Source organism: Balaenoptera physalus (genome assembly GCF_965194825.1).
Source record: "Balaenoptera physalus genome assembly, chromosome: X".
Classification (NCBI taxonomy): Eukaryota; Metazoa; Chordata; class Mammalia; order Artiodactyla; family Balaenopteridae; genus Balaenoptera; species Balaenoptera physalus.
In genome coordinates this window covers 94,669,166-94,681,223 of record NC_138903.1, presented here as the reverse complement: position 1 = coordinate 94,681,223, position 12,058 = coordinate 94,669,166, and the positions used below count along the sequence as shown (strand labels likewise).

At 35.5% G+C, this 12,058-nt stretch overlaps 1 protein-coding gene across 7 annotated transcripts in view; it reads right to left on the bottom strand.

The window, feature by feature from the left end:
- The window catches only part of TBC1D8B (TBC1 domain family member 8B), an 82,789-nt gene that overhangs the window by 7,065 nt on the left and 63,666 nt on the right, over positions 1-12,058 (bottom strand). For 3 of the 7 annotated variants that reach the window (XM_082447527.1, XM_082447524.1, XM_082447525.1), the window contains 8 exons: positions 10,837-10,954; positions 9,611-9,896; positions 8,529-8,658; positions 7,892-7,990; positions 4,119-4,187; positions 3,704-3,944; positions 2,814-2,879; positions 860-943 (listed from right to left, as the gene is read on the bottom strand). In XM_082447527.1, coding sequence (XP_082303653.1) covers positions 860-943; positions 2,814-2,879; positions 3,704-3,944; positions 4,119-4,187; positions 7,892-7,990; positions 8,529-8,658; positions 9,611-9,896; positions 10,837-10,954 — 1,093 coding nt within the window. Of the gene's footprint in view, positions 1-859; positions 944-2,813; positions 2,880-3,703; positions 3,945-4,118; positions 4,188-4,209; positions 4,267-7,891; positions 7,991-8,528; positions 8,659-9,610; positions 9,897-10,836; positions 10,955-12,058 lie in introns of those variants that run through there. The other 4 variants (XM_082447526.1, XR_014259021.1, XM_082447528.1 and 1 more) reach the window with 4 other exon arrangements.

Genomic DNA, 12,058 nt, shown 5'->3' with positions numbered 1-12,058 from the left:
TGGGCCTCAGTGCCCTCTATATAATTAAGGGACTTGACTAGAAGATTTGTAAGGTCGCTTCAAACACTAACATACAGTAACATAAACATACATTAATAAGAACTTATCCCTCTTTAAGACATTCATATTTATGAAAAAGAAGCAAAAGACACAAAAATAAGCTTATAACACTTCCAAATTATGTCTTGGAGATGGACTCATCCCGGTCTCCTACACCTACAGTGATTTATGATAAGTATTCACTGTTTGAATAATAGCTATGACCTTCAGTCGTCAAAGATTCTATTGTCTTCATTGCATTTTAACAAGGCATAAAAAATGGTCTGATACATTTCAGAAATTTCTGCTACAGAAGTAGAAACAAAATGCATTTTCTTTCTAATTCTCCAGTAAATAAGAAATTCCATAAATCAAAACCCAAAATGTAGTTTAGTTAATCAGTCAAATATTTATAGAGTACTTACCATGCATTTAGGACTGTGCTAAGTGTTATGGTAGCACAAAAGAAGTATAAGGTATAATTAACCCAAACTTTGCTAGTGGTAGCTGGGTAAAGAATGTTTAAGCCAGAAAGACCTCTGAGTGGCTAATCATCAAAACAGATAAATTTATTTATTTATTTAGGCTGCGCTGGCTCTTAGTTGCAGCATGCGGGCTCTTAGTTGCGGCATGCAGACTTCTTAGCTGCAGCATGCGGACCTCCTAGTTGTGGCATGCAGACTCTTAGTTGCAGCATGCACGCGGGATCTAGTTCCCTGACCAGGGATCGAACCTGGGCCCCTGCATTGGAAGCAGGGAGTCTCACCCACTGGACCACCAGGGAAGTCCCAAAACAGATAAATTTAAAACAGATATTTACCATGGAGCTGACTGAAATAAAGTAATTCTTCCTTGGAAAGTTCATCTCCCTTTGAAGGGTCCTTATACTTCACTTCAGTATAAGCTGAAAACAGATAACCCAAATCACATTTATAACAATGAGGGACAGAAACGAGTCCTATAATAGATCAATTAAATCTGGGGGCAGAGAATCAAACAAAGGGTCCCTGTCAAAGAAAGACATATGTGAAGAAATGTGGAAGTAGTATTACTCTACCGTATAGCAAATAACAAGAAGTACTTGATCACTTTGAGTTCTATTATTTCTCCAAATTTCTTGCTTTTTAATAGTTTTCCAAGAGCCATTACAAGTTGAAATTTAAAAATATGGGTTAATCGGATATACTCCAATATAAAATAAAAAGTTTTTAAAAAATTTTTAAAAATGTGGCACTTGGGAATCTCTGAAAACGTGACCTCAGTCATTTAAAAACATCTTTAATAAGAAGGAAAACACGAAGTTGAGTGCTCTAACAGATACACAGTGTTTTTTCTATTTTTGATCCTTCTATTGAAAACGTATTCATTCCATGGCAATATTAGACATTCTAATTTGACTTGACAATGTAAAGTCCTTCATAGTTATTATTTGGTTTGTCTTTTGTTTTAAATGCTGTGATTGTGATTTGAGTTTGTGAAGGGTTAAAGATGGCTTTTAGATTTCTGGTCTGGTAAAGAATGGTTCCCAGCTATCCCAGGAAGGCTCTAAAAGAGATCTCAGGTGTAGTTTTAGACAAATTATGAGGTACTTTTTTTTTTTTTTTGTGAATCACCCTATCTAAGCTAAAAGATACTTTTGCAATGTTCCTTTAAAGTCTAAGACTGGTTTCCCAATTATGGATCAGGCCTGGGAAAGGCTGCCTCTTAAGGTCAGAGGGAAATACTTAAGTAAAGTGGAATGATGTGGTAACATTAAGGCAGTGTGGTAGAATAGAAAGAAACCTGTGCTTTGGAGTCAGACCTCAGTTTGAATCTCAGCTAACCAATTTATTAGCTATGTGATCTTCAGCAAATTTAATCTTTCCCTTAGTTTCCGTATCGTCAAAATTGGAAGGATAATACCACCTTTCAAGGACATCATGAGAACTAAATAAAAGAATGCACGTAAAGCAAACACCTCAACAGAGCAAGTGCTCAATAAATGGTAGCTTTTATTTTGCTTCCTTTTTTAAAAAAAATTATTTATTTTATTTATTTATTTTTAGCTGCATTGGGTCTTCGTTGCTGTGCACGGGCTTTCTCTAGTTGTGGTAAGCGGGGGCTACTCTTCGTTGCGGTGCGCGGGCTTCTCATTGTGGTGGCTTCTCTTGTTGCGGAGCATGGGCTCTAGAGCACAGGGTCAGTAGCTGTGGCACGCGGGCTCAGTAGTTGTGGCGCATGGGCTTAGTTGCTCCGCGGCATGTGGGATCTTCCCGGACCAGGGCTCGAACCTGTGTCTCCTGCGTTGGCAGGCAGATTCTTAACCACTGCGCCACCAGGGAAGCCCTATTTTGCTTCCTTTTCCAAATGTTTAATATCCCTGTTGCCTGGTCTCATTTTTCTGAATAACTTGTAGTATTTCACAAGTTTGGCAGTTTGTCTAAAGTTAAATTTGGCCGTTTGTCTAAAGTTAAACAACACTAAAAATTCAACATTATGACAATATTCAAATGATAGATAGTTCCTACACACAAACTACTTATCACTAAATTGATTGAACACTAACAGGAAGGAAACTTGTGAACCCATCTGTTGCACAGAAACTCTTCCATGGATTTCAGTGTAACTATATATCAGCAAAAATATTGCTAATATGATCCATGGGCCACAATGAAGCAATGACCTTATATCATATGGAAAGTTACATTATTTGTTAAAATGGAATGATTTCTGTAATTATACTTGTTAAAATGGAGTCAACTCCTATACATCACTAACAACTGTTAAATTCTTACCTGGAGGAATATGCAGCTTAAAAAGCACCTTAAGCTTCTCAGTAAAACTTCCATTGTACATTATGTCTGTTCAATAAAATTAAATTGCAAATAATCACAGCCAAAGAACATTCAATCAATTCCAGCAACACAGATTAATTAAGACACAGATACTAGCCAGGAATTAGGATTCAGAAACTTTCTGTTACTTAAACTAACCGTTAAACAACTACCCAGTAGGCCAGATTCTCTCCTTGAAGTATATAAGCAAAATACCCTTTATCAGAGGGATAAATAAAATGCTCTTCTGCTGAACTCTCTCCCCCAATCCCAATCTAAAATTTACTTTTTCTTTTGAATGAGCCCTTATGCTTCATCTGAGGAGAGAACTCCTCTTCAATGGGCAATCCCTGATAAGAAAGCATGCTAGGTTGTCTGGAAAAGCAAAGGAATGATATAACCGGTGGACTATCTACAGGCACAAAATGTTCATTGAATATTTCTCTACCACTTTTCTAGGCTATGTGGTTGGATTTTTACTGAGGGAGAACGTCCTCCTGAAGAATCCATGTGCCTGAAGGTGGGAAAATCAGGACATTCTCTTCCTTCATGTTAACCATTAAAACATCCACATCTAACAGCTTGCTTTTCTGGGAGGGTTGGGGCAAAATGAGATGAATATATTTAGACTTAGCAACAAAGAGAGAAAATGGTCCAGTTATTGCTAAAGTTGGTCCAGTTATTGCTAAAGTTGGAAAATGGTCCAGTTATTGCTAAAGTTGTAAATCTGATAAAAAATCTGATATCAGGCTGATAAAATCTGACTAAATTGGCAATGATAGGCAGTACTAAGTATTTCTAGGGGTACCTTTTTTTTTTGCTTTAAAAAAGATTATTGGACGTCATCCTACCAATTGCAGAGGAGAATTCTTTGAAGTTTATAAGGCAGTCGGAGTTTTCATCCAACAATCTGAATGTCCATAAAGCTAGTGAGTCTCTGTTTGCAGAATGAGCCCAGGGACTCAGCAAGTGATACAACACTCTGAACTGCTGGCAGTCAATCTGATACTGTTCCAAATATGGCAGACTGGGATCATGGTGCTTCAATACTGGAGCTCTCAAGCACCAATAGTAAGAAAAAAACAACTCTCTCTATTTAAGAAATGGAAAAAAAAAAGCAAAGTCATTATATCAGAAAAAGTAACTTCATAAGACTTTTTTTCTTTTAAACATGTCTACTAAAGTAATTAAAGATAAAATAGTTGAACGGTTGTGGTAAAATTCTACTAAGAATATTATTTTTCATTTAAAGAAGGGAAACAGTACCTTAAAGATGACATAAAGTTCATCCAATTCATGAAGGCTCAATTTCACATCTTGCGATACAACACGCAACTTTAAAAGGATTAAAAGCAATTTAGAATTTAACACTTCAGCATAGAAATTCTCTTTGAATCCATTTAGAAATCTCCCTCTGCCAGAATAAAATATATTTTTTTAACTTTTTAAAGGAATAACAAAGGTAAATGTACCTATTTTGCCCTTTTAAAAAGTTGTACATAGACTACAGCTCAATTCTACCCTGATATGTAATTTGACCTTCATCTCTTCATATCCAGAGATAACTGCCAAAGGACAGCCACTGAATGTCTATAAATATAAGCAACAATATTCTATGGTTTTTTCCATATATTCCTGTCTTGCTATATAAGCAATCTGTCAAGTCACCACATGGGGTTGTCATTAAACACTTCAAAGGCACTGGGAGATGTACATTCCCTCTCTGTGCCAAAAAACGTAATCTATCCCAGAGCATAGAAAAATATGATTTGTTCCAAAATCCATTCTATGACATGAGCACAATTCTAATATGAAAACTAAAGTTAGCACACACACACTGTAAGCCAATGTCACTTTAACAGAGATATCAAGAACCAGGCTAAACTATTTAGGAAAATTATCAAAGCAGAATATTAAAAGAATAATACAACACAAACAAATAGGACTCATTTCAAGAATCCAACAGAAGTCTAATATTAGGAATTCTTTAATGTACTTTACTACATTAATAAATATAACCTCAAGATACTGAAAAGTTATTTGATCAAAGTTAGCATTCAATATAGATTTTTTAAATGTCCCAAATCCCTTAACCTAGAAACTGAATGAAACTCCTTAATTTGATGAAAGGCATCCTTCAAAAATCAACAGCAAATATCATACTTAACAATAAAATACTAGAGGCATTTCTATTAAATTCCAGAATGAGACAAGGAAGACTGCTTCCACTGCTATTATTTAATACTTCTCTGGAGGTCCTACCCACTACAATAACACAAAAAAACTGAAAAGAGGTATATATATTAGGAAGGGCCAAAACTCTAAGACTAGAAATGATATGCTTGTCTATTCAGAAATTCAACTGAAAAAAGTTAGAATTAATGAGAGTCAGTAACACAGCTACTTAAAAAAGCAACATGTGTAAATCAATAGCTTTTACATATACTATAATAAACAAATTAGAAAATATAAAGGAAAAAAGATCTCATTCATATTAGTAACAAAACCATAAAATATATAGGAGTAGACAAACCCAACAAGAAATGTGTAAGATCTATATGATGAAAACAATAAATGCTTACTAAAGGACATTTTAAAAGACATCATTAAAATGGATATTAAAAAGGAATTTTAAAAGCCTTACCAGATTTCAAAATGGACTATAAAGCCACAATAATTAAAACAGTGTGGGGCTTCCCTGGTGGCGCAGTGGTTAAGAATCTGCCTGCTAAGGCAGGGGACACGGGTTCGAGCCCTGGTCTGGGAAGATCCCACATGCTGCGGAGCAACTAAGCCCATGCGCCACAACTACTGAGCCTGCGCCCTAAAGCCTGTGAGCCACAACTACTGAAGCCCGTGCGCCTAGAGCCTGTGCTCTGCAACAAGAGAAGCCACTGCAGTGAGAAGCCTGCGCATCACAACAAAGAGTAGCCCCTGCTCGAAGCAACTAGAGAAAGCCCGCGTGCAGCAACAAACATCCAACGCAGCCAAAACTAAGTAAATAAATTAATTAAAAAAACAAAAACAAAAAACAAAGCAATACCAGTACTATAAGCCAATATGATAAAGTATGTTTATAAATTATATAATTTTATATGGGGAAGGCCTTGCTAAGTTTGACATGAAACCCACACAATATGTAAGAAAAAAGAGATTTGACTACATAAAATTTTGAAAGTTATATACTCTGAAATACATCATAAAAATTAAAGAAACAACAAGATTGGGGGAAATATTAGCCACAAATATAACTGACAAAGAATTAATACCACTAATATTTTTAAAATGTGACGCTAGTGGGAGTGTGGGGAAAAAGGCATTCTTACACACCGTTGGTGGGATTATAATTTGATACAAATCTTTTAGAGGATAATTTAGCAGGACCTGTCAATTTTTAAATGGGCACACCCCTTGACCCAGTTGCCACTTCCAGGAATCCACCTTATAGAAATACTCTTACAAATGTATAAGATTAGATATACAGTTGACCCTTGAACAACGCGGGGGTTAAGGGCGCTGACCTTCCACACAGTCAAAAATCTGCATATACTTTACAGCTGGCCCTTCATATCCATGGTTCCACATCTGCAGATTCAACCAACCATGGATCTTGTAGTACTGTAGTACATGTTTATTGAAAAAAATCCACATGTAGGTGAACCTGTGCAGTTCAAACTCATGCTGTTTAGATAAGGTATTACTTGTAAAAGTGAAAAAACATTAAAATGAAAGAGAGAGAGAGAGGGAGACCTACTAAATGCATATCAACAAGGAATAGTTATGTAAAGTATAGCATACCCATACTGTGGTATACTATTCAGTGTATTAAGAAAAGCGAGGTATGCAACGATATGTAATGACCATGATATAGTTCTGAGTGAAAAAAGTTGCAGAACAAAGTAACTGGTATGATCTCATTTGAAAAGCTATATTGTCCCCCGCCCCCCGACCACATACACATTTATGTCTATAGATATTTAGAAAAAAGATCTGGAAGGATACATGTCAAATCATTTTTTTAATTAATTAATTAATTAATTAATTTATTAATTAATTTATTTATTTATTTATGGCTGTGTTGGGTCTTCGTTTCTGTGCGAGGGCTTTCTCTAGTTGCAGCAAGTGGGGGCCACTCTTCACTGCGGTGCGCGGGCCTCTCACTATCACGGCCTCTCCCGTTGCGGAGCACAGGCTCCAGACGTGCAGGCTCAGTAGTTGTGGCTCACAGGCCTAGTTGCTCCGTGGCACGTGGGATCTTCCCAGACCAGGGCTCGAACCCATGTCCCCTGCATTGGCAGGCAGATTCTCAACCACTGCGCCACCAGGGAAGCCCCCAAATCATTTTAATGTTGGTTACTCCTGGGGTAGGAAACTTCTACTTTTTTACATTTCTATAATGTTTGAATTATTCACAATGAGCACGTATTCAGAAATGTTAAATTTCCCAGATTTGTATCTCTGAGGACTTAACCTTTAAGCAAGTAGGTTTACAAAAACAATACATGCTCATGATAAAAGCTCAAACAGCACAGAAGGATTCATACAGCAAAGTAAAACACTCTCTCTTCCAACCAGAAATCTATTAATCCCACTCACCAGAAGCAACCAATATTAACAGCTTCTAATGTAGTCATCCAAATACTAAAAAGGAGTACTTAAAACACACTGTTTATTCCTTTTTCACTTTATCTTGGGTATCCAAGGATAATAATACATATTAGCAGCCTAGACTACTATGTAGGTCAGCTGTTCTTATTGATGAAGCACATCACAAATATGTTATGCTTAAATGCCTACATCATAGCATTCAATATTAAAGGTCACATAACACAAAACATGTTGGAGAAACCAATATGTTTCAACCAGAAAAAAATAACTTATTTCCTCTCAAAAAATTTACAGTAAGCTAAGCTGTGGCAAGAATCTAGCTCAAATGTATAGTTATTTTATTTTCTTCACATGAAATGATAATTTTTTAAATGAAGTTCAGGAAAAAAATGTTACTCCAATTGGTTTTCCCTCATTGGGTGGATACTCACCACATTCTGCTTTGTCGTTTCCTCTAGGGTCTGTATCACATACAACCTATTTCGACAGCGCATGCTGTATATATCTTCACAGCGAATATTCCCATATTTCTGCAAGAAATATGATTTCAGTGGATACTCATTCATAATAAATATCCACTTCTCTTACAATTGAATTTCATCAGATTCTATTCTCAGAGGCCTTGGTTTTATTCCTAGCTATTTTCCCAACTTGTTCAGTGATTATGCAAATTGTCACCTCCCACGTTTCAGTTTTTCTGTATATTCACAGGAGAGGATTCCATCTACTATGGGTCTAGACTAAGTACAAGAACACTGGTAAAATTCTTAGTCTCTAAGAAGAGAATATTTTTCAGCTTTTTATGCAGTGATAGATATTTAAAAGTGGTCATTATTTGTAAAACTATGTGAATAGTTTCATTTAATGAAAAGCAAACTGAAGCAGAGGAGGCTATATAACGTAGGAACAGTTCATAGAACTCATTTTTAAAGTGAAGTCAGATTTTACATTACTACATCTTTACTTGTATTATTATCTTACTCTTAATATACCACTAGAGATATAACTATAGTATCTATAATTTTAAATATGCTATGTAATTATATTTATGGTATAAGAAAAACTTACCTCATTTGACTCTCTAATCAAATCTGTAATATCCACTCTAATATGACTGCTTTTTTCATCACTTACATTTGAACCCTGCTGCACACTTGAAGGCAACGGGCTATCCTTATTAGTGACATTGTCAAAGAACCTATCCAAAAGTGACAGTAATACAAGAATCAGTAGAAGTAAAATGCAGAGAAAATGACAGCTCATTTCTCCCTAGTTCGAGATTAATTTCTACCAAGAGGACAAGAGACAGTCTTATGAGGGAGTAGAATTTGAAGATGGTTGGGAATTAGGAGGACATGGGACTGGGAAATGGGATGGTGATGAAATGACTTCAGAGGTGGGGAGGAGAGCATGGGGAAGCAGATAGGCTCAGAGTTCTCAGAAAATACCACATGGCCCAGTAAGGGTGGAATATAGGGTATGTAGAGGCACGTGAGGAGAAATAATTTAAGAAAGATACATTGAGGCCTTAACATTGAGAGTTCTAAATACCAGAGTGAGGTGTTTATACTTTATTCTGTACATAAATGGGATTTGATGCACCATTACAAGTTACCCAAATATTCATATATTCATTCATTTAACATATACAGTGTATACACACACACACACACCCCACACATGTGTTTCAATACAAAATAGAATTCACAGAAAAGGCACCAGGAAAATAAAGCTCAGCTTACCTGATTGAAACCACTTGAAAACACTTGAAAACCAGAACAATTTCCCCCCACTGGATATTTAATATTATCAACCACCTTTCCCCCCCTCAAATTACTCTTACACACTTTATAGCTCGAACTGGGACTATGAAAGTCCCAGCATACTGAATCAACCATATTAGATGTTAGTGTAAATGTATATATAACCTAGTGGTTTACTTCAAAGTGACTGACTTACTTTTGTTATATTCTATTTAGAAACAGAGGAGTGGACTTTAGGCCTAGCGTTTTCATTCAACCAGCTTTGTGACTTTGGGCAAATTATTTAAAGTTTCTAGGGCTCAGTTTCCTCATCTATAAAATAAGGGGTTTGAACAACATAAGCTCTAAGGGGCTCTCCAGATTTAAATGTTATGATTCTCACAGTACCTGTTTAAAGCTGTCACGGCTTCAGCATCATCTTTACATGCCAGAAGTTTGTCTAAATTATAGTCAAGTATTGCCAATCCCAGTTGTAAAATGGCCTTTATTCCATCATAGAAGAAACAGTCCACCACATTCACTGCACTTTCAATAGGTAGCACACTAATAAAAAGTGTGAGGAACCATGAGAGAGAAACTGAGGAAAAGAATGTCATATCAGTCATATGTTCAGTCAGCTGGGGAAGGTGATCTCTGATAAGTTCTTCAAAGACTGCCTGATCCACCAAGGCACCTGGAGAACATAAAAAGAAATTTTAAAATGAACACCTTTCAAAAGGACTTGTTTCCAATACCTTCCCACTTCTATTAGTAGGCTGATATATCTCATTTCTCTTCCTTAAATTATGAACTTCTTCAGTGCCTTTTCTATATTTCACGCATCTCTTTATCTGCTAGCAGTATCATGCATCAAGAAGCACTTCAGAAACTCAATTCATATTCATTTGAACCGTTATTTATGGAATCTTTATTATGTGCAGAAACCTGTAATAGGTACTATAAGAGATACACCAATTAATTAAATGGTCTCATCGTCAAAGTGTTTAATCTCTAATAGAACTTGCGATAAATAGACAAATAACTATAACACAAGACAATACAATCAACGACCTAGCCATGACACAGAAGGCTTATGAGGGTACAAAGGAGACCACCTATGGTTTTAAGGTAGGGGATAATGGATCTATAAATATTTGATGACTGAAGAAAATATTATATAATTAACAAACTAAGAACTTGATCCTTCTTTCAAAGCTTGCATATATCTTTACAATTCATATAAAAGTGGAGATTTTAAGCTGATTAAAATCTCTCTCTCATCAAGAAACTATTAAAATTTTTCCAGTAGCTCCAGATGCTTCAGATCACCACTGTTTTAACAATACAGAGATAGTAAACTTAAAACTTCTATTTCATAAGGAAACAGACCAGGCACTTTATTTTTAAAAAGCAACGTATTAAATAATACATTTTTCCAATCACGTTCAGTGCAAAAAGCTCTTCTCTTGAGCATGTCAGTGAATGTGACATTTTGATATTGCTTGCATTTTGTATATTTTGCAACTTAATTGATCAGTTCTTCCATTTGATAGGTAACTGGATAGACAAGAGGCCTATAAATTGTTTAGAAAAGAAATATGTGTTCGTATATGTATATGTGTTTTGTTTTTTACCAATGATTCGACGATTAAAATAATCAGGTAACATTCGTTCACATACAGCAACCAGAAGCCAAAAAGCTTCTTCCTCTTTTGCATACAGAAGCAACACTGAAGTCAAAATGTTCATTGCCTAAAATTCATAGAAAAATAAAAAATAAATATTGTTGGGGTAATAATTACATTTCTTCTTCAAACATAGTAATTTTCAGCAATAACAACAACTATGAGAGTAATCATAATGGAAACATGACAACTCTGAGTCAGTCCAAAGCAAAACAAGGTGAAGTCAGACTAACGTTTGCTAATCAGTTATTTTACACGGTACATTCAAGGAAAATGAAGCAGTAATATCATGGACACAGCACACAATAAGTAAAACCTCTCTAAATTTAGACTAATTTCAAGGAGTAAAAAATATTAATTATCGCAAGTCTTAAAAAAAACACTATATACTTTGAAGGACATACTAACATTGGAGAAACAAACTTCATCTGTATTTTCAACTACCTACAGGAGAACATCCCTTAGATGTCAATCATCCTCAATTGTGTCTGAAACTAAATCTTCTTTCCTCTATTAAATAGGATTTCTCTTCTTTGCTACCTTAATTTTGATCACGCTAGAAACGCTTTATCTGCCACATCCAATTTGTCTTCACATCCTAGAGTTTCTTCTTATAAAATGTCTTTTATTTTTATTTTTATTTATTTATTTATTTGGCCGCACCACGCAGCATGCAGGATCTTAGTTCCCTGACCAGGGATTGAACCTGTGCTCCCTGCAGTGGGAGTGCAGAGCCCTAACCACTGGACTGCCAGGGAATTCCTAAAATGTCTTTTAGATTTTATTTATCCTCTCCATTCCCACTACCACCCTAACTTTCTCCTTCTTCTAATCTATCTTCCATACAAATGTCAGATCACTACTTTTATATAACATTTGGCCATAGCCCTTATTATAAAGATAATAAACCCTTAATGTATAGAATCTGGGAAGAATGGAAAGGTGTGAAGAAAATTAAATCTCCTGTACCCTACCTACCCAGAGATCACCACCGTTAACAAGCTGATGTACTTTTTTGTGTTTGTATTTCCTTCCTTTTTCCCCTTCTAAAATTTAGACTAAACTGTATATTAAAGTTTGATTTTTCACTTAGCATTATATTATACATTTTCAATGCCATTAAATAAGTCTTCTAAAACAGTATTTTTAATGACTGTAAAAAATCTATTAA